The sequence below is a fragment of the Dermacentor variabilis genome, chromosome 7 (genome assembly GCF_050947875.1).
Source record: "Dermacentor variabilis isolate Ectoservices chromosome 7, ASM5094787v1, whole genome shotgun sequence".
NCBI classification, from domain to species: domain Eukaryota; kingdom Metazoa; phylum Arthropoda; class Arachnida; order Ixodida; family Ixodidae; genus Dermacentor; species Dermacentor variabilis.
The window spans coordinates 117999108-118021646 of record NC_134574.1 but is presented as its reverse complement, the minus strand read 5'-3'; the positions used below and the strand labels follow the sequence as shown (position 1 = coordinate 118021646).

Here is a 22539-nt window from a genome sequence, read left to right as displayed (position 1 = left end):
TGCAATGCCTGTCTTTGCGAGGAGACGCTGCAACACATTCTGTGCGACTGTCCTGAATATAATGTTCAGCGACAGTCCCTGGCATCCGTTCTCGCGCACCTTGACACTAGACCATTGTCCCTCGACACGATTTTCACATGCCGCCGACAGAAGACATCGCAGGTGAAGGCGACGAAGGGACTACTTCAGTTTTTGAAAGAGACGGGATTGGACAAGCGGCTCTGACAGTGTTATCACGTACAATGCCAGATTGATGGACTCTACCGGACGATGTTTGTGTGTTGTGCTATGTGCTCTCTCTCTCTCTCTCCCCCTTCCCCATCTTTCATCGCCCCCATCCCTCTCCCATGTGTAGGGTAGCAAGCCGGTTACGCTAAACTGGTTAACCTCCCTGCCTTTCCTTCTCTACTTTTTCCTTCCTTCCTTTTTTTTTCCTTCAATTTTGGTATCTACCTCTGCCATTTCCTAGAACCTGATGTTTTAGTAGCTGCACGGTTTACCTGTCACCGTCAACAGCAGCAGGCGGGCAAAGAAGAGCCGACAGCACCACTGCGTGGAGGTGTAGAGAAGGAACACTACGCCCTGCTTGGAGCTCGTGCGGGCGTCAGAAGCCAAGTAACTCGGCTATGGGCGTGCACAACAGCCCGCCCGTGATGCACGGCATTTCCTCAGTCTATGTGCAAGGGGCATACATTTCACGAGATGCTTACCTTGGATATTTACGCTCTCAATCGTAGAACTGGCATTCTCGCACACGTAAAACAGGGCGTTACTGAAAGTTTCGCATCCCAACGGCGATGCATTCTTTGAGAACTTTCTAAGCGGTAACTGCTGTCCCCAGTACAGACAGGAGACTAGCGCACGTTGCGCAAGCAGTAAAAAGAGCTGAGAAATTGTCCTTGTGGACTACTAGTGATCGTTAATGATTCGATAATACCTTTCCAAACAATTCTAGTACCTCTGAAGAAAAAAAAATTTCTGGGAATATGATGGTCTGAACTAATTGTTCCAGTCGTGTCCCTAATTAAAGCATGTATCGATTGCGGCATTAGAGGTAGTGAAATTTATGGTCATTTTTTTTCACCCATTAATGTCTTGAATTCCTCCATACAGCTCCAATACTTCTGTGACCTAAACATTGGCTCTCCTTGGCAATCCTTCAAAGCAGCCTTTGATACGGCTGGCGCCAACTGGGTGCTTTCTACAAACTGCAAACAGGATCTGGAACTATGCCGTGAGTAGATCTTGCTGTTACAAAGGGCAACTCCCACTGTTCGTATTAACTGTATACCAATAGAAAATTTTCCTACACTAGAACTAGCTATCTTCTCACGCGCCACCAATGCTGCCTCCTCCCCCATGTTACCTACGCAAGGACACTGACATCACAGAGACAGAAACACACTGTCGTATTATTCTACAAGTGCAGAAAACGCAAAAGTGCCAACGTATTCGACAAGCGCTTTTACCGAAGACAAGAAACGTACGCTGCTTCTTATGCTGCGAAACTGATCATTTCTTTTTTCGCACTGGCTAAAATGACGTAATTAATCCTTGATAACGTCACCCATAAGAGGTGACGTCATCCACTGGCACAAATTTCACAGAGAGGAAATATATGAGTGTTAACCTGAGAGGCACACCTTGTGTGCATGAGTCACTGAACATGAACTCATGACACCGTACAATTAAACATCTAACAAACACCAACAAGCGTACACACACTCAGATTTCATAGTGTTCAAGTACGCCTGGAGCAAGTTATCGCAGTAAGCTTTGTTCCTTAAGTAAAGCAGTACGCAATAATCAAAGAAAATGATTATTACGCTGTCCAACGAGAAAGTCCGTAGGACATTGAAACTACACATTTCATTGGCGCAAAAGAGAATGTATTAGGCACTGTGCTAATAAATCTATCAACTTCTAAAGACTTAATGGTATACGTGCGTCTCTCGCACAGGCTAGCCATCTGAGATGGAGGGTGGCTATACTCAGGCGCAGCAGCAAGAGTTTGCGAGGATGTAGCCAGAGTAGCCACGATTTGTTCTATTGTCCACCAGGATGGCCGTCTTTTTTTTCTTCCTGTTTGTAATGATTCTGTTGTATTTTTGAAATAAATTAAGTAGACTCCAGGGACGACAAAACGATAGTGAACCATAACTACACTCGCGCTGCACACAGGTGGACGCAACAAGTACGACCCACGCGGTTCTTCCACCCACGTCGACGGCATGGACGTCGCGTCCGCGCCGCTAGGAAACGGCACTGTGCACGGCACGGCGTCTTGGGACCGCCAGCAAGTGGCCGGCGTCACAGTGCCACGAATGCCGTTCCTCCGCATCGGTGACTTCACGGGCCAGAAGGACATCTTCTGGGGCACGCCATCCAACGCCGTCCTAGGACTCGAACAGGGTCCCCTCTCCTTTTTCGGCGCCCTTGTGCGCGAGCGCCTCCTCGCGGAGCCGTGGCTTGGCTTGTACTTTAGTCGTGACGACGCGCACGATGGAGAGGCGCTATTCGGAGGTGCCAACAGTGAGCACTACGAGGAGCCACTGAGTTTTTTTCCGGCCCTCGGCACATACTGGAACTTTCACTTGGATGCGTAAGTAGTTGACATCCACTATTATAAGTAAAACATGCCTAGTACGAAGGGAGAACCGCCTATTTAAATTTGTGGAGGGATTCCTGCCCTCGCTCATTTGTAAACTGCTTTGGAAAGAGAGAACAGGAAATCCCTGTGATCGAGGGAAGCATAAGTTATCGCATGCCCGATTTAGATTTTGGCATACATTGAGAAAACCGTAAAGTTAGCTGTGTAATTTCAATTTCGCATTAGAATAGCTTTATAAACAGGAAGCACGTGCTCGGCCGGCAGCCGCTCTACGAGAGTGTTTGGCACATATTAAGGTCGCCGAAACTTTTTTTTTTTGGTAAGGAGACACACGAAAAGGATTGATTTGTTAATGCCGCATACTTGATGTCTCGGCGTAGCCACTTTTTCTGTTCATGCGGTTGGTGTGAGCCCGCTGTCGGTGCTTAACGTTTAAATCCCCTATCTGAGCCATCATTATAGGGACCTCCCACAGACGCAGAGCCTTGACGTCCGATGAGCTCAGCTTACGCCTTATTCGGCACCGCGCAATATTTCAGCCATATTTCTATGCGACGCCTTTTGCTTGAGACACGTGTGCCCCTAATTTTGCCCAAGACGTTGGTCCGAGCTTCCTCTGTCTTTACGTCTTTGAATGGTCGGGAAGTGCTTGCCACATAGGCGCATTCATTGTTCGTATACCAAACTTCGAGACGAGCAAGCACCAACCTCGGTTGTTTTCGTTCTTGTCAGTGAAACAAAATATGCGGTGTTGCATCTCCTATTTTCGGCGTTACCTGGTGTCCCGTAATTCGTAGTTCTATCACGCACTTCGCAGACATTTCATGAAAAAAAAATTGTTTTAATGGCCAAACCTAAAGCATGCACTGGGAGGGACGTCCCAGTGCAATAATTTGGATCACATGGAGATCCTAAAGATGCGCGTAAGTCAAAGTACTTAAGCACTTTTTAATTCCACGCTAACCGGAATGACGGCGGCCAATGACAAAAATTGTTCCATGCTGACAAAAGTTTCACATGTGGTTCTTTGTACTCCCCCCCCCCCCATACAGAATCGAGATGGGGCAATACGGTCACTACTGTTTCACGGGATGCATTGCCAGGCCCGCTACAGCCGACCCATACATAGGAGGACCGCCAATCGAAATACAGCGAATCAACAATGACATCGGAGCCATGAAGGTTGATAGCGGAGAGGTAAGGCAGCGTCATATACTACCAATTAACATTTCTTTTTTCTCTACCTATACAATGGTTGTTCATTAACATTTTTTTCTTTTAGGATAAGTATGAAAAAGATAAGCGACACATCAAATATAAAATACATCTGCGAGATGTGCAATGAACATTCGTTTTGTCACACGTCTCTTGGCATTCCAGTAAACAGAACCGTATTTATGAAATTTCATGCTTCAAGAAACTTTTAAAGTCATGAATATCCTTACGCAAACGATGATAGCATTGCACTTACATCCTCAATTACGCCTCTAAATGTTTTTGTTTGCAGTCATATGTGCGTTTTCGTCTCCCTACAGTGTTATTTATTTGCTTGCTTTATCTTTTACATGTAAATAGCCAATAACTACATGCAGGCGCGATATCACAGTCGTTTTTCGCTCGTGTATAGAAACAGTAGTTTTGGGAGAGCAGGAGGCGCTGGCGAGGGAGGAGAGAGGATGGAAGTATTGCAGATCGTCATGTACGTAACGTTAGGGAGAAGTTCTTCGGAGGTCATTACAGCGCGCGGGCAACTTCTATCTTGCGAAATGCCCGCCCGCAGATCTAGCTGTTACTGCAAGAAAACAGTGCTTCATTATTTGTTACACCTTGGAGGGGCCTGCATGGCCCCAAAGGCTCAACGGGAACAACAATGCTGGAATCCAGGAACTGCTCTTAACCGTCTCACTGCTCGTGGCATGGTTTGCAGATTCTGTGCTGCCTGATTTATTTACATCTCGGGTGCTCTGTGCAGAATTTGCGCTGTGAGACGCGCGCAGAAAGATGCCCAGCGCAGCGCCACCAAGTCACACAGTGCGATAGTAGCAGCAGCGGCGGACAGAAGTTCATTCGGAACGCATACGTCTGGCTTTCGTAAAATGTGCTGATCGCACTGTTTATTATTATTATTATTATTATTATTATTATTATTATTATTACAAAAACAGAACGATAGGCCCGGGGAGCTTTTTCTTTTGGCTTACTGCTCTGGGTGTAGGAATTAAAAAAAAGAGGCTCAAGAGAAAAGGAAGAAAGTGAAAGTGCGGATGATAGTGATAGTGCAAAGTCAACTGTCTACGTTTGCGATACGGATACGTTTCCTCTGCACAGAACGCCCCAATTCGCAAGTGTCTTTCATGTATGCTACAGCCTGGGGGTGTGGCAGCTCACCATAAAAAAAAATATGAAAATGACTTGTTGCACCCAGTGCATTGCGCGTGTAGGCTAATGGCTGCACAATTGTGCGCATCGAAGGTTCGTCGTTTGGCTTAGACATGTCACATGTAGGAAAATTATTTAAAATTACTTGCGACGTCGTACGTGGGACTGTGGGCAATCCTGAAAACCCTATACAGTAAAATAAATTTTTTTCGGCGCTCCTCCTACTCTGCCCATGCAAGGAATGACACGATAAAATGCGGTACACAGCAACTCTGCTTCCCTAACTCACGCTCAATTTGCTCAGGAAGGCTGTAACTCCAACTTTACTTCAACTGGAGGTGAAATCCCCTTTTTCCTAATGGAATTATTTGTAAAGATGTAATATAGCTTTGCAAAAAGAATGGATGAAAATTGAAGAGCGACAGGAACTTCAGAAGCCCCCTATGTCACTTGTCAGAATCTAAATTACCCTCGTAATGTCATAAATCCAAAAGATGGTGTCGGACGCCACAGCAATACTCCAGTAGATTTTAACTTTGATAAAAATATTTTTCGATTACCATTCGTGCTTACTTCTTGCTCAAATTTCGTAGCTTTATCACACTCTGGGTCTGGGTCAGTTACATACCAATTGGCGTTGTTACTTGCGTAGTTTGTTCCGAGAAAAGAAATTCCGGCAGAACTCGTATCAAGATGGATGTCAACGGTAATTTCAATAGCACTGGAGCAACCATAGCGCGACATCGTAGTACAACCACTGAAACGCGTCTTGTATTAGGCGTGTATGCAGCCTGGTTCCAGTCGCCTGCTTCTTCGCCGGAGAAGCTGCGCCACCTGGTAGCGCAGCCGCGAAATCCGCGAGTGGTGTGTCTGTGATTATATATTCAGAGGACAGTGACAGTTGTTCGCTTCACTCCAAAACCAGATACGTGTCAAATCTTCTTTTTTTGTAGAGCAATTAACATTCCGAGGGCACTTCACCCATTCTTCGGGGGCTGTAAGAGCATCCGTCTGCATCCATCTTTTCGCGCTCTCTCGGGGAACTGGAATTTGCACTGGGGTGTGTGCCACCCTTCAATGAAACTCTGATGTCGGCCTAGAGCAATGAGCGCTTGTTACTTCATCTATGCGGCTCCTAAAAGCACCCGACGCCAACTTGGGACACTGAATTCTGTGTCACTTGGTATGGTGCCGCTCTTCAATGAATCTCTTGAGGCCAACTTGGGTAGCTGAGTATGTGCCAGTGCGTGTGTAGCGCACTTCAGTTACATTAGTTACTCTTTTCCCGCCAAACTTGTGTTACTGGTTATGTGCGAGTGCTAATCCGCAGCTATTCAATGAACCTCTTCGATGCCAATTTGGGCAACTCTATATGTTCAACTGGATAGGTGGGACAAATCACATGGCGTTGTTAAACCGAAAGCCTTAAGTGGCTCATGGGTCGAAAAATTCGTTGTTCAGCGTTATCCAACAATTGGTTGTTTTAGTTATGGCACCAGAATTCATTGGTATCACAATTGATGGCGACACCCACGACCGATCGAGGGAGTGTAACCCTCGACCATTGATGGAATTAAGTAGAACCCACGACCCTAGGTGTCCATTAAAGCAAATTTATTGAAGGCACTCGAACCCCACAATTGGTGGGAGTCTAGCCCGCGATGATTGGTGTTAGTCAAACCCAGGACCTTTGGTGTAGATTAAGGTGAATGGACGTTTAATTAAGGTACAGTTAACTCGGTATCCGAACCCACGATCTTTGGTAAGAGTCCAGCGCGCGACAGTTTTCGTTCCTTACGGCGAAGTTATTTGAGACGCACTTAATTAAGATAGCGTTAATCTAGGCGCTCCAACCCCAAGACCTTTAGTTCGAGTCGAACCCTTGACCTAAGGTGTGACATAAAATCAATGGCAACAAAAATGATGGTGCCACCACTGATAGTCGAACAGGCGGCCATTGGTGGGTGTTTAACCCACGACCTTTGGGGGGTGTAAAGAAGCAATACAATGTAGCAGTGCATTATAATGAGAATGTCAAGTAATTTAAGGCATGTCTCGTGAGCGCACAGGCTTGCGCCTTCATCCTCTTTAACGTAGGCTAAAGTGACTGTCAACTTTTTTAATGCGTTGGCATTCATAGAATACTTGGCGCATTTCCCGCGGGCCAAGTATCTATCTATCTATCTATCTATCTATCTATCTATCTATCTATCTATCTATCTATCTATCTATCTATCTATCTATCTATCTATCTATCTCTTAACAATAAAATTCAAACAGCGCTAAACGACAGGACCAGAATGAGGAGGACACAAACACGGCGCTGAACTTACAACTGAACTGTTTGAATTTTATTGTTACCATGCAACACCAACTCGCCCAATCCGCTGCCCTTCTGCTATCTATCTCTTGCTGCCTACACTGGGACACTGGGCAGTCTGAAGACGAATAACACATCGGGCTGCTGTGCTGACGAAACAGGGTTCCAAACGAACCGTCGGACCAACTTGGGTCACTTAGTATGTCGCAACGTGTACATACAAACCTCTTTTTCTGCATACATGGGTCACTGTACATACCGGACTAGATCGCTGCCGTTGCTCGAAGAAACTCTTTGACGGCGAATTGGAGCACTAGGCATTTGCCATTCTGTCTGCGTTGGTCTTCAAGGAACCTCTTTCATGCCAGCCTGGGTCACTGGGTGTGTGCGATTAGGTGTGGGCCGCACTTCATGTCTGTGGTGCCAATTTGGGTATCTAGGCATGGGCTACTGGAAGCGTGCCACTCTACAATGACCAAAACTATCGCTACATTTCTCTCGTGTGGAGCGGAATCGAATCCGCGTCCCAAGGGCTCCTCATGGGCAACAACGCTTTAGCGGGCTGCGTCACAATTGCACTTAGTATGGGTCACTTTCAACTAACGCCTTTCACGCCAAAGCTTTAGTAAGCTGCACCATGAATGCACTGGGCACGTGCCACTCATCAATGAACCTCTCGCCAACTTGTGTCACTGAGTATGTGGCACTCGGTTTGCGGCGAGCTAGAGCACAGTTCTCAGCGTTCCAAGGCGCTAGCGGGTCACGCTTCTCGTCTCGTAGGCCAGGTACGCACTTCTCGGGGGGGGGGGGGGGGGGGCAACTAAGATGACGCAGCGCTGTCAGAAAGGAGCCCGAGAGTGAAGCCTACGTGCCGCATGACGCGTTTCTCGTTGTTCGCATGCACCAGCGTGTCATGCATTTTCGGAGGCCACACGAAGGGTTCGTGGCGGCACCGCTGTACGGCGCCGGGTGCTCTTAGGGATGCGCGGAGGAGAAGTCCCGCTGCAGTACATGCTTCATTTTGTTGCTGTGTTACACTGTGGTATACATTTTGTCGCTGTAATAATTCGATGCAGAACGCATTATCATGGACAGTCGTAGTGAACGATTCCGCCAGTATTTTTAGTCTCCATACAAATATGGTTGTCTAAAAGCTGTCATGAGCGTTTATTTAGGCTACGTATGTGATTTCTGAACATAATTTTTTTTTCAAAATGTTTTGTCTAAATACCAAGTCCCATAATAATAACTTCGTAAGAGAATAGTGAACGCAACATTACATGCTGTATAGCGATTCTTTAGGGTTACCGATTTTGTGTGTATGTGTTTAATACTTGTATATCAGAGAAATAAAATAAAGGTTGGTTTACTTTTGGACATATAACTCAAGAATTTCACACTTCTGCAGTGGATGCTCAACTGCGACAGCATCGCACGGTTGCACGACATCAAATTCACCATTGGGACACGAACTTTCGTACTGCAACCGAAGCACTATGTAGTTCAGGTAAGGATTTATTTCACTTTCTAAACACGGTGGACAACTAGCGAATAACAACAGTCCACACGTACAGCCATACGCTGTGTTAATCGCAAGTAGCTGTACTTCACTTTTCTACAGATTTATTTCACCGATCGATAGCCTAAACGACAGCATACATTTCCCCCGAAAGACCTCGATTTTGGGGTGGGAAGTAGAAGTAAGGGGACGAAACGCTATAACTGCAGGTAAGGGGACGTATAGGGCAAGAGTGGAAGCGAGAGAAGGGCATCCAGGCGCAATCACTGCCAGAGGCTAGAAATGCCACTGAAGAATGCGCCCAGCAAACGGGGAAACGAGAGACACGGCTGAGAGCCGTACAGCCACGCGACGCGGAGGAGCGGAGAGCCGTGGATCACGCGCGAAGCGGTAAGGAGCGCCCGCCGCCGGCACCGCGGCAGTGCCAGGACAGGCGGAGTGCACGGTAGCTGCAAGAGTCACCGCTACGGCGCTGCGCAGAGGAAGGAGGCGAGAGGATAGACGAGAACACGTGATCCGGCTATGGAGGACAAGGGGAGAGCAATACTCGCGCCGCGCGCGCGAGATGGCAGCTGCAGCGCGCGCAGCTAGAGCAGCGCGCGGATGATGACCTTGGTTACAGCGAGGCCGACGGCGACGCGAAACACGGGACCAGACGCCACAGAGCTGCGCTCTAAAACATTCATTTTCAACAGTTTACACCCTTAGGTGGCACGTAGAAGCCACCATACCACTGTTGCGGTCAATATCCGCCCGTTTTCATAATAGATGGAAAGTGAAGAATAAAAGTATTCAAATAAAGTGTTACAAGATGAGGCTATTGGTTCTGCCTTCATTTATGAGAGGCGATGCATTCCTATAAAGGAATGAAGCACATTTGACTGGGTCACATGTGCGGCAGTCGTTTTCGGATGGGTTGGATATCTGTAGCCAATTATACAAATGACAAGATGACACAAAACTTTTCCTAAGCTACGTTACTAAGCATATATGAATACAACATAAAATTCGACATGGATAACAACACAAGTCTAAACTACACAAAATGTTCTACACGCCTTTGTATCTTTTGTAAACGCTTACCATACCATTCATATTTCAGGCATAAAAGCACACAGAAGGAACTCACATTGCACGTGGCTCTCCCCCTCTACGCCCGCCCCTCCCGGTACAGGGATCTCCTGTGAATAAACATACTTCATCAATTTCAAATTATAAATTTAAGAGAGAAGTAGAAACACGCACAGAAGCAAAGCTTTCAATAATAATTGAAAAAAAAAACACTTAGATAAGTCACCATTTGCACGTATTCCAGACGTCATATACCAACATTATTAGACAAAACTATTTTGCCAATCTAATCATAAAAGTACTGTTCGAATATCTCAGAATAGTTATCAGCGTGTATCACATAAAAACTAGACGATTACTTTCTGGAATACTCGTAAAGATGAAAACAGTCCCACTATAATTGGTACTGTATTCCAGAAAGTAAGGAGCCGTCAATGGCGCAGTTTCTTTAACGTTATGGGTCTCAGTTTCGGTAAAATAACAGTTTAGTTACAGGCGAAATTGATAGGGTTAATATTTTAGAGGTTGACCAAGCTAAATAGATAGAGTTAGAATGCTAATGACCGATCTGAATGCTAATGATGAACGAGCTTGGATTTACGCATGGTAGTAATTTTCAATACCATATCTTGTTGAAGCAATGTAAAAGCGCTGGTTCACGGCGAACTAATGGTTATAATCCGAAAGGATTTGTTTTGCATATGCTGAATCAGTGATAAATCAGAAAGATAGGTATTACACCAAGATGATATGAAGTATTTCAGATTACTAGGAATGAAGTCCTCTTAAAAGGCAATTATTTTTATGCAAGGAAATAATAGCAAGCTCATATTTGCATTTTATCACCATAGAATGTGTTTTTTTTTACTCTGACACGTGCTGTATGCTGGGCGTATTCGAGGATCACATCAGCTTAAACGTCTCTTCCCATATTTGAGTATTGCAAACACACACTTCCGATGAGTTGATCACGCGATGACGGTCGTATCTGCAAAGTATCAAAGCACTGCCGTGCGCAGACACAGGTGACATTCAAAATGCAAGCCCTTGCACATTTCCGACTGAAGGAGCCCTGGTTTTGCGTGAGAATAAAACTCAGAGGCATACACACCTCCACAACATACGCACAGCCTGGAACCGGCTGGCTTCAAAGCCATCCATTAGGCTACGTGACTTACGCTAAACAGTAAGTAAAAACTCGCAAAATGCCTACTAGAACTGTTCCGCGCAGTTAAAAAGAAAGACTGCGACAAACATATTTGACAGCACACGTATTTGCACGAACTAACGCTTACAAAAACAGTTGTTTTCCCAGAACAGTTAAAGACTGGAACTCACTGCCTCAGGAGATTTTCGCAGCTGAAAATTTTGCTATAACACATGAAAATTATCTCTCTCTAAGGTGTTTAGCTTCTAAATGTATTGTGCTCTTATTGTCGTTGTTTCACAGACATGCTGTTCCTTTTATCGTATTGATGAGTGTTTAAAGCAACGAATTCATGTTTTCTTGTTGTTGCTGTTACAATTTACTTGACGTTTCTTTTGCCCTTCCTTCTTGGACCACAATGTCGGTCTGCAGTATGTTTACATAAATATAAATGTAGGCAGGGCTCGTGACGCAAACTTGAAGAGGCCCCTCAACCCCGGTACGGCAGAAAACAGGGAATGAACATCGCTTAGGAATGCTACACGAGGCGTAGGGAGATTGACAATATTGGCACTAAAGCTTGACTCCTGACAGCATAACGACTCCACATTTCGCTTTCTGCTATCTGCTGTAATGTTCAACCAATCTGAAAGCATGGCTCGGCAATACGTTCTGTAAACACTGCTTCGCAACTTGCAATGTATAACAAAAGTTGGCGTCGTAGCCTGGCGAGGGACCCGTTAAGGCCTTGGAGATGCTTTTCACTATCGACGGTCATCACAGACACTGCTGCTGTCATGAGTTCAATGCAAAGTGACATTGATGTCCTATTTTTTTGTATTTGTACTTGTTGTGCGTTTTGCATTATACTTATAAGTAAAGTAACACATTCAGAGCAGGCTTAAGGACCCATGGAATACTTAATTATAAGCTCGATCCATTCTTGATTGCATCTAGCCGCGTGTTAATAAAAAGGGAGGAAATTCTTGCAGAAAGAATTGGCGATGACTGTCAATGTAAGCGTAAAGCTGAACGCTATGAAAAAGTTAATCGATTTCTTATATGAATGGTGCGCTCGAACTAGGAATATTTATTGCAGGGAAAATACTCAGGTAGCGTTTGTCGCCATAACTTGCGTAATTCTGTAGACGAAAGTCATTATTCAGTACATTTATAGAAGTTAGAAGTAGTATATGTCTCAAATAGCGTCAATGGTTCCCTTTCCCCAACGAACGCGTCTACTGTTCGAGCGTTCTTTGCGGTAGCGTCGCTGTATTGTCGGTGAAAATCAAGTCTTCGACCACAAAAAAGAGTCGAATGTATCTGTATTTGTACTTGTGCGTTTTGCATTATACTTATAAAGTAACACATTCAGACCAGGCTTAAGGACCCATGGAATACTTAATTACAAGTTCGATCCATTCTTGATTGCATCTAGCCGCGTGTTAAGAAAAAGGGAGAAAATTCTTGCAGAAACAATTGGCGATGACTCTCAATGTGATGACTCACATTTATAGAAGTTAGAAGCAGTATATCTCTCAAATAGCGTCAATGGTTCACTTTTCACAACGAACGCGCCTACTGAAGCTACTCGGTGATAAAAAAAGAAATTTTGACGAATAAAAATAACATGGCACAGTCATCCGCTTCCCCTGGTCAGCGTTCGCGCGCTGTGACAGGCCGTCGGATATGTTGAGCTTAGACATGTGTATCGGCGATATCCTTATCCTTGTGTTTCACGCAGCGCGACACCCCCAACGGAAAGCGCTGCTACAGTGGTTTCATCGAGGCCGTCGAAAAGGGAGACGTCACGTGGCATCTTGGTCACGTGTTCCTGAGGCGCGTGTACACCGTGCTGGAGTGGCCGACGAGTGGCACGGGTTACGGACAAGTCGGCTTCGCCTACGCACGCTGACGGTGTCTCTCATCCCGCAGACAGCTACGCCCGTCCTTCGGTATTGCCTCAGAGATGCGTCGAATTTATGGAGAGCTTGAATGACGAATCCCTACGCGCAGGATCACGAGACAACGACAATAAATTTATTTAAAAACACGCATTTTCCACGTGTGGTGTTTTTCTCCTTTTTTGCGAGATAATGATACGCAGTGTCACGCCCAGGACGTTGTCTCGAAGAGAGGCGAAAGAGAATAGCTGTACGGAGATTAAATTCAGCGATACCGTAGGTGGCGAATGGGTTCCCTAATTTGCTTCCTATCGGAACATTCTGGGCGTTTTCCCGCCAAAATTTCAACCTCACGGTGAGGTACGCCGAAGTGGCGTATGCGAAATAATTTCCACCAACGGCGGTTTTTTACCGTGCACCATTTGATGTGTAAATGACCCAGTTTGCATTTAGCCCCCTATTGAAGATCGGTCTTCGCGGCCCGGAATTTCTCCAGCGACATTGTGCTTACCCGCGCAACGCCGTAAAGACGAAGCCTTCATGGCTGGCTGTAGCTGTAGATGTGGATCTCTGCGATATCATGGATGGATGGCTTGTCGATAGCCTAGCGTCTTCCACAATCAGTCAATTAGCCTAGTTGCCCAGTGGCACTAACATCCGCAGTGAAAGCTCCGACCCGGTGCGCGCGAGGAAAAGGCGTCTTGCCCCCTCATGCCAGCAGCGGAATGCGTCAACCCGTGCAAAGGCGGTGGCGAAGAGCCTTATGGTGCGTCCAACTTTACTGCATATAGCCGCTTCAGTCTCATAGGTCCGAAGTGCTCTCCCGACTGGTTATGGCTTGCTCTTAGCGGCACTTGCTGTCCTAACTTTTTTTATAGCTCACCAGTCGTACGCGACACAAAGGCCATTTGGCTCGCCGTGCCATTTCTTTGAGCCGTGAAAATACGCTTACGCATTCGTACATTTTATATAAGATCAGCTAACTGGTTCAACACACAGGCATTCCACAGTGTGATATGCACGCCATGGAAATTTTAAAAATGGCACTGCTTCAAAGTGCTAATGCTATTGGTGATTGGCTATTGTTCGCGCGCTTATAAGGAGGTATTTGTGTGCAAATGTAGTTAGCAGTCAAAGATAGCGACATATTATACTCGGAGTAGGTGACTCGTTAAGGAACTTAATCGTAGTGGCAGCTGTTAATAGTGGTTTCGCGCAAAAATCGAGGGCGGTGTTATACGCCTAGGCGGCCTAGGCGCATCCGAGGGAAAAAAACGTTGGAGCGAACTCACGGCAACCGCGGCGAGTTACAAGACCGCTTGAACTCAGCTCACACTTTGCTGCCCAAGCATTGCACAGGACCAGTCTAATAGCGTTGCCATGGACTGCCTTTTATACTCGGGCTGTTAATGCGCCCATGCAGAAGTGCTCGAAAATGTTCTATCCCCTTTGTGTGGTTTCCTGAAGGAATTAGATCACTCAACGTGTTCATACATGGAGCAAATATGGAGCATGATAAGCGTGGTTCGCGGGCAATTTATGATAAGCGTGCGTTGAATACGGATTAAATTACAGACTGTTGTTTTCTACATATTAAGTCCTATTATATGAAACGGCTCACAAGGTCACAAAGAATTAAATTGGGAAATATGAACTGTCGCTACTGAGCATAAGTAGTGATCGGATTAGCGTGCACAATTGGGCGGAGGGAGGGGGGGGGAGGGGGCTGCTTTATTGACATTGTTGGTCATAGGCACACAAAAATTGGCTAATAAAATAAAATCCGCATGTCAAACAGCCGCCAACGGAGGCATTGTTTAATACCTCGTTCCCTCATGTCTGTTGGTTCGTTAAGTGAGTTAGTTTGTGCAATGTGAAGAAGATTCGACGGATGTCCGTTCTCTTTCACAGTGCAAGAAGTACCGTAAGTAACACTTCTCACTATAGTAACACATTACAGCGCAAAAAGCCCACCCGCATTCGCGCATACACCAACATACGCAATCACTCCAAAAATGAGCTCCCCTCCCCACCCTTCTTCCCACTTGACACAGGCATTGTGCGCGTATGCGGGCGTGTCTCTTGCGCTCTGATTTGTTTTGCCGTTTTGAGTTACCGACTGCTCAATAGAAACTTCTCCAAACACTGATCAAATAGAAATGCGTTGTTTCTGGTGCCACCTTTTACCGTGGTAACATTAACGAAAACGTTAGCTCCGTTTAGCTATTGATTTTGACTGAGCACATGGCCCTGAACACCATAAGCTGAAAGCTGCAAAACAAAATTTACATCTTTGGAGTTCGGCTTTGATGAAGGACTTTGTACCGGAGTATTGCCGAAACTTACATGCTAGTTCTACCAGATTTGCACCGCCATAAGGCATACTACGAAATGTATACCTGCGCAATGTGGTGCTACGGCAGCAACATTTCATCTGTTAACGGATCAAGGTAAGTTTTTTTTCGGAAATTGAATTGAATGTTTTTTTTTTGCGAAGACACATATTGTGTTATTCAGGTTTTATCAGCACTCTACGAAAGGAGCTGTTGATGGAAACTCCAAAAAAATTACGCATGCGTCTGAGAGAGCACAGCGGCATAGTGCAAGAGGCCTACTACAACGCGAACAGAAAACAGAAATGCCAGCACTATGTGAGCAGCAAGAACGCAAGCATGGCCACTAACTCAAGCACGGCCATGTTGGATTAGTTCCGGATTTTAAATACATGGCTTCATAAGTTATGCGCTATGGCCAACTTTTGCAGAGTTATTAATTGTACAAGCTAACTGTAAAGAGTCCTCTTTATTGGATTCCTGCAGTACAATCGACTGATCATCTCCAACACCTGCGGGACTAACCTCAATATAACACAAAGAGCATCCAAGCCCAAGCCCTCAAATTATGCAAGAGGCAGGACGTTGAAATCGGGGATCCGGGATCTCAAAGACGTGCGATGTAATGCTAACGCATTTCTGTTTCCTAAAGAGCTAAATCACCCCGAAATGGCAACATTCCAGTAACCCAGGCCCTGGGGCCACGAAAACTGCGAGGCGAGATACATTCCGAAAAACTCGCTAGACTCGTTGAACGCTTCGAGCTGTAAATCATCCCCACTGGCTCCACGTGTACGCCATGGCACTGCGGCGCTGCCAGGCGTCTGGTGAGAACTGGTTAAGCTGGGGCGTTAGTGTCGCCGACGTCTTCTACACTGCAGTTCGGCCATCTGTAGCACTCTCTTTAGATATATACGTCCTCATTTCTTTCCTCCATTATTATTCTTCATACTTTCTCATCGTTGAGCGCCTAGCCACTTACTCTGACCATGCCTCGAGTTTGGCATGCCAAGACGTTTTGCGCGAGAAAAAGTGATAACTCAACGTTTGTACACGTGCCCAACTCCCAAATGGCTAAACTTCCGGGACATTTAGGCTATGACATCGTCTGCAGAAAAAAAAAACGAAAGTACGAGCAAACATTAGTGTTTTGTGTCCACGAAGAAGTGACGGTGTCTGTGGCTTGCCACTTGCACCACTAAGACTCGGACGCCATGCTCGGTGAGTAAAGCGTCTCTCATTGAACGTAAGTACCGGGAAATCACGAACGGATATCGGAAGCAGCACCGAATGGTCAGAAATACTTTTCTGGTCATGGGCCATTGCACATCTTTAGAGCGCTTGCCGCCATCGGTTTCCAACTCCCATGCGTCATGTTACAGAGTGCATGACGAGGAAATTGTAGCGGTGTTTTTGAGGCTTAAACATCATGCTGAAGCTCGTAGTCTTGACCATTTGACGAAGAATATACTAGGCAGCGCTTTAAGAGCAAACGCGAAAGCACACCCAGCTCATGTGCAGCTAGGCGCTGCACTAGTAGCCACAGCGCTTTCCTTCAATATGTCCATCGGACCGACCGGCAAGAAACAACAGCCAGAGATGGCCACCCATGTGGTGAAAAGAAATACCAAACTATCCTCATGGGACAGGTGCGGTTTACTTGTAGTCAATTGTAGTCTGCTGAGCATTGCTTAAAGCTCAGAACAAAAGTTACAAATCTGCAACGTACATTTTGCAACCTATCGCTTTAAAATGTATGTATTTTATATGCACATGAAAAGAAGAAAACAGAAGCGGCCCACATTCATGCACCTTAATTACTGTGTTTATGTTAACTGAGTAACAGTCCATTAGTAACGAATATGTCCTATAGAAACTTGCGCCCTCCAGCTTTCTTGGGATGAAAACGTTTATGAATTACAATGATAGATGCAATAAATATTTGTACAAATCCGTCTCGACGCGAAGTGCTTCATTTGCACACACCGCTTGCGATCTTTCAAAAGTTTTGTAAATATACTTGGCTTTCAGTTTACTAGCGATATTCTGCACTAGTGCGCACTGCTCTTGAGCCCGATAACATTACAATTCCGTCGCAAAATTCAGGAAAAAAAGTCACAGGCCTTCGCGGCAAAAGCCGCACACTCACAGTGGGGTGGCGACAGATAGTCACCTAGCCTGCCTCAGCTAACCTGATCCAGCTAGATGCAGCATGCAACTGCTACGTGTAACTGTTGCATGCCGGGACACCTGGTGCAATCAAATGGAACTGCAATGCGATGTTTATACGTAGCAACGCCATGCGGCGCATGTCAAATCGCGTATCAAATGGCACGATACGACGGTAATGATGATGAAGTTAATTTATTGGAATTCTCTTTGTCACGGCACGGTAACAGTCACCTAGCCTGCCTGAAGTAGCGAGGAATGTCATATATGCTTTTCATTACATCAATATTTATACATCCCCAGAGTCATCTTTCTTTAGCTCATGTAGCAGTTGATGTAATAATATGCAACCGCAACGCAGAGGGAGGCACGTATAGACGCTACGCGGCGCGCATCTCACATTGGAAAGCAAAGTGCACGATACGATGCTAAAGATATGATGATGATGATTTAGTGGCATCTCCTTTGAAACGCGGCGGTGACAATACTCACCTAGCCTGCTTGATTTAATCGATGTACAAAATATATTTTTTTCTAACATTCTTTTGTACATCTCCTCAAACTTTCTTTTTCTTCCTCAAACTTTCTTTAACTGCGTTGCACCGCTACCTCTGCATCAGATACATGTCGTTCTACCTGGTTTAATGATATGCAACTTCAATGAAGAATACGCACATATCGACGCTACGCGGTGCGCATGTCACATCGCACGTCTCCTGGCGCGATAGGACGCGTTTATAGGGCATTTTCCTGCCGCATTCTAGCAAGCGCTAGCATGGCTCAGAGAGCTGATATCATGCGTCAGTCGTGAAGGGTCGCGCGTGGCATGAGCTCCCAAGGAGCGGGTTTAGCGGCCGGAACGGCCGCGGTGACAAGTAACAGAAAAACCAAGCCAGGACTACCAAATGATTTTGACATCACTGCCAGAAGGTGCGCCCGTTCTGCATACGGATTTTTACATGGCGACGTTAGGGCAAGGCCTTAAAGAGTTGAGCGCACTCTAAACGCCCTTACACGACTGCCTCTAGTGCCAGAAGTGGTGGCGCTTGGTGCATATCTGTGGGCGGTGAGATTCAAGGACGAAGAACGAAAAAATAATATTCTCTCTGGAGACGCGCTTGATATCAATGGCCACCGATGTGTGGTCGTCGACCCGTGTGACCGAGGCGCCCCCGTATCAAGCACTACTGGCTTCTTCGTGGGGTGCCTGATGACGACGTTCGCACTGCTTTGTCGCCTTTTGGAAAGGTGACTGAGATCACCAGGAACAAGTGGCGGGAGCAAGGATGCGTTGACAAAGGGTCAACCATCCCTCCAACCATCCATCCATCCATCCATCCATCCATCCATTCTGTCACTATGAAGTTGAAGATGGGCGTCACCACCGAGGACTTGCCCCACCAGCAACGAATAGCGGAAGATTTTGCGCTCGTGCATCGTGGCGTTGGGCACGTACGACGCGAGCGCCACGTACCACACAATGGGCTTTGTCTTCGTTACGGTCGCGACGAGACCCAGTGCGTGCGAACCTCTGCCACAGTTACATGCCCGGCATTGAAGGCGTTCCAGCCAGGCGCCGCACTACAACCCTGATGCCTCCGCGCTAGTGGATGTCTTCCTATATAGGAGAGCAGAAGTATTGTCGATGTCTAGGTTCTTGGGATTGTGGGTAGGATGTGCGTCGACTGTACTAATTCGGTTAGAAGCCCAGAGAACCATGATCCGCTAGACTAGACGATCAAGTCAACGAATGAGATGTGTGTTCTTTAAATGGCAGCTAACCTTTCGAGTGGTCTTCGTGTCGCGATCTTGAACGTTCATGGACGAAATGGGCGTAGAAGGCAATGCCAAGGTAACCGTATTCTTATGTAAAATATTATTTAATTAATGCCCGTTCAAGAAACAATTCAAGAAACGATTGATGAACATGCGCAGCAAATCGTTAACGTTCTTCCGCCCCAAATAGACCGTATGCGTATGTCACGCGGTAGGTAGGCCTGGGGGCTGCCTTACTTTTTTGGCGTAGCACCATTGCTGTATTCGATGCAGTCCCGTTATCCGAGCATGGTAGAATGGTTATATCTAATTTTACTTTTTCAGAGATGCCTAGGAGGACAATATGCGTGTATGCTCTAACCGTAGCACGGGAGCAAGATGTCTTTTTTTGTCAAGTTCAGCAGTACTTGAATTTTCAGGGGCATGTCATATTACTGAGTACCTTTAGTTGTGTTTGCTTTCGAGAAGATAAACCTAAGTTACCCAGCGTCTGCAAAAAAAAGTTACCTTGCTTTTAAGTTCGTTTGTAAAAGAAGAAGACTTTGAAGACACTGGTTATGTGTTGTTAAGCGAAAATCATGCTATGTATGCGCACTACCAAGGTGGTAGTCATAGCAGGTTAGACATAATTTATGATCGGGAAACCTTTGTACCTTTATTTTCAAATTATGAAGGGCTACATGTTAGCTTTAGCGACCATTATCTGGTTATGTCAACCATTGGAAAGGAACAAAAAACGCCAAAATTAAGCTGGAACTTATGGAAGCTAAATGATAACCTTTTGCAAGGCGACGTTTTTCAAAAGGCAGTGCAAGAAACGCTCAAAAATTCGCTCAGCACAATTACGTCAGCGTTCTTCATTGCAGAATGGGAACTCCTGAAGAGAGAAGTTAAATTTATCGCAATTGAAAGAGCATGCGTATTCCAGCCTACAGAAAAAAGTGCGTAACAAGTAATTACATCATACGTTAAAATACATGCTCTGCGCAAAAAAAAAACAGTTCTTCGCCAAGTTTATTTTAGGAAGACATCAAAGAAGTTAAATGTGAGCTTGAAGTCACGGATGAAGAAAAGTATAGGGGTGCGCTATTAGGAGCTCGGGCCGAGTGTTTGTGGATGGGAGAGATGCCAAACAAGCGAGAGATGAGCGACGAAAAGAAACATGCGGTTTTCAAAGAAATAACAGCAATAAAATGTCAAGAGGAAGTCACTAGTGATGTTGGAATGATCTAGCATGCATTTCAGTATTATTATGAAAGTTTTATGGGGAAAAAGACATGTGATATTGAATGCTTTAAAACTGACTTCTTGTCATTAGTTCCAACATCATCAGACGAAGTCTGTGAAGCGCTCGACAGACCAATAAGTCTTTTGGAAGTTGAGGATGCGATTGATGAACACAGTCCCAGCCAGTCACCGGGGACTGATGGCCTTGAAGGGTATTTCTACAAGAGCTTTATAAGTGGAATAGCTTTAGCATTACACCGCGTGATAAAGGAGATGCACGAGAACAAGCAATCCCTCTTTTCAGTCTTCGCACGTTATTTTAATAAGTAAAGCGAAAGACAGAGCGGTGTTTCGGCAGTTGAGGCCTACAGAGCAATAATCTTGACAAGCGGGCTACAAAGTTTGCCCTAACGTACTGATGCGACTATTCTAAACTCTTATAAAACAACTTGTGGGCACACATCAGACTTGCGCTATCAAAGGCAGGTCAGTCTTTTCGAATACACATATTGCAAGGGCCATACTGAAATGTTGTGGAAGAAAGGAGGGCGGAGTGGCCATGATACAAATTGATCTTGAAAAGGCTTTTGATATAGTCGTCCACGATATAATATTCTTGCTTTTAGAACACGCTAACTCCGGAGCAGTGGTAACAGATAGAATAAGAATTCAGTGCAATGTTAGTAACTAATAGGAAATTAGGCGTCAGTATGAATGTTCAATCATGAGGAAAAGAAGGATGCTATTTGTCGCCTCTTTGTTTGCCTTGTATTAAAGCCGTTTTCTTTGAATATAATTAAAAGCTAATCTATTCGTGGGTTTACCCATGCAGGAATGGAGACCAGATTTATGTGTAATTTTTTTGCAGTGATACAGAGAGTGCAGTGAAAACTATGAAAGTTGTAGTTTTTTGCGCCACAACTGGAAGTATTCTCAGCAGTCCCAACTGCCTAGGCTTATGGCACGGCAGCTGGCCACAGACATCCGAGTATTTTTCTAAGACGAGCTGGAGTGCTACGCCTGGAAAATACCTTGGGGTGCCATTGAAACACTATCGTGACAGTGCAAAGTGTTGGATCGAAGAAAAAAAAGAGTGAAAAGTCGGACATAAAAGTGGGGCTGGCATAATTTTTGGTTGTTTTCAAGAGCTGGTGTTTGAAATTTGTTCTTAGTTACAAGAGCGAAATATGTAATTGAAGCGTTATGCATGACAAGAATTCTACTGCAGAAACTTCATAGAGTGTTTGCGGCATTTATATATGGGGATCCATTTCGGAAAAAACTATCCGGTGTTACTTGTTTCATTCGAAGAAGGATGGGGGACTCAGGCTAACACATTGGTTTTTGACACAGATTGTTAGTAGGTTTTTTTTTTTTCTTCCGGGATCAAAGTGATATATTTCTGTCCCGTGTTATCCAACTGAGACTACGTTATTGATTGCCTGAGTCGGTTGTCTCAACAAATGAATGAGAACTAACACCAATCGGTATTCTGCGGGAAGTTGTTATGCCCTTTTCTTTACTTAAAACACACTTTCCAATGAATTTTTGTCTTCTGGGACGCTTAAAAGACTCTATTGTTACCTTATTGATTTTTCTTGCTGCTTCCTTTATATCGCACGATGTATAACTTAAACTGAATGCACTGTACTAAAACGCGTAAAAAATACCGGTTATATCTTCAGCAAAAATATTCTTTTTCAAGTGAATTCTGGCACTGTCCCTGTGAAGCCATGGCTACAATGCAAGGGCTTCTTTGTTGCTAGGTCTGTTAACTAGATCATATGTAAGAAACCTCAAACTCTTGAGCGCATCTTCGATTTCCACGACTGCGTTTTTTCGTCGGACGTTCTCAAACGAACCCTGAAAAATATTTGCCGATAAGCCCTTTCGCTATTCGGTCCTTGTCATGTACGCACGCAGAGGGAGTGCCGGCTGACATGACGATGCTTTTGTACATGAACAGCGTGGGCAAAACGCGCATAGATGCCAGGGATGCCCGCGTAGATTCAAGGTCTGCCAGGCAACCCCTAATTGAAGGTCTTGCATACACGCATGATGCCTTAAAGCACATCATTGAATC

The 22539-nt window shown here is 45.3% G+C and overlaps 1 protein-coding gene across 1 annotated transcript; it reads left to right on the top strand.

The window, feature by feature from the left end:
* The first annotated feature begins 2231 nt into the window (after nt 1–2231).
* On the top strand, nt 2232–12962 carry LOC142588817 (aspartic protease 4-like). Its single transcript, XM_075700634.1, has 4 exons — nt 2232–2602; nt 3715–3808; nt 8719–8817; nt 12792–12962. Exons 1-4 carry the CDS (start codon nt 2232–2234, stop codon nt 12960–12962), a joined length of 735 nt encoding a protein of 244 aa, XP_075556749.1.
* Nucleotides 12963–22539: the final 9577 nt, after the last annotated feature.

Coding starts and splice junctions, on each gene's coding strand:
- LOC142588817 (XM_075700634.1), top strand. CDS start 2,232: ATGGACGTCGCGTCCGCGCCGCTAGGAAACGGCACTGTGCACGGCACG. Junction 2,603..3,714: donor TGGAACTTTCACTTGGATGC/GTAAGTAGTTGA, acceptor ATGCATTGCCAG/GCCCGCTACAGCCGACCCAT. Junction 8,818..12,791: donor CGAAGCACTATGTAGTTCAG/GTAAGGATTTAT, acceptor TGTTTCACGCAG/CGCGACACCCCCAACGGAAA.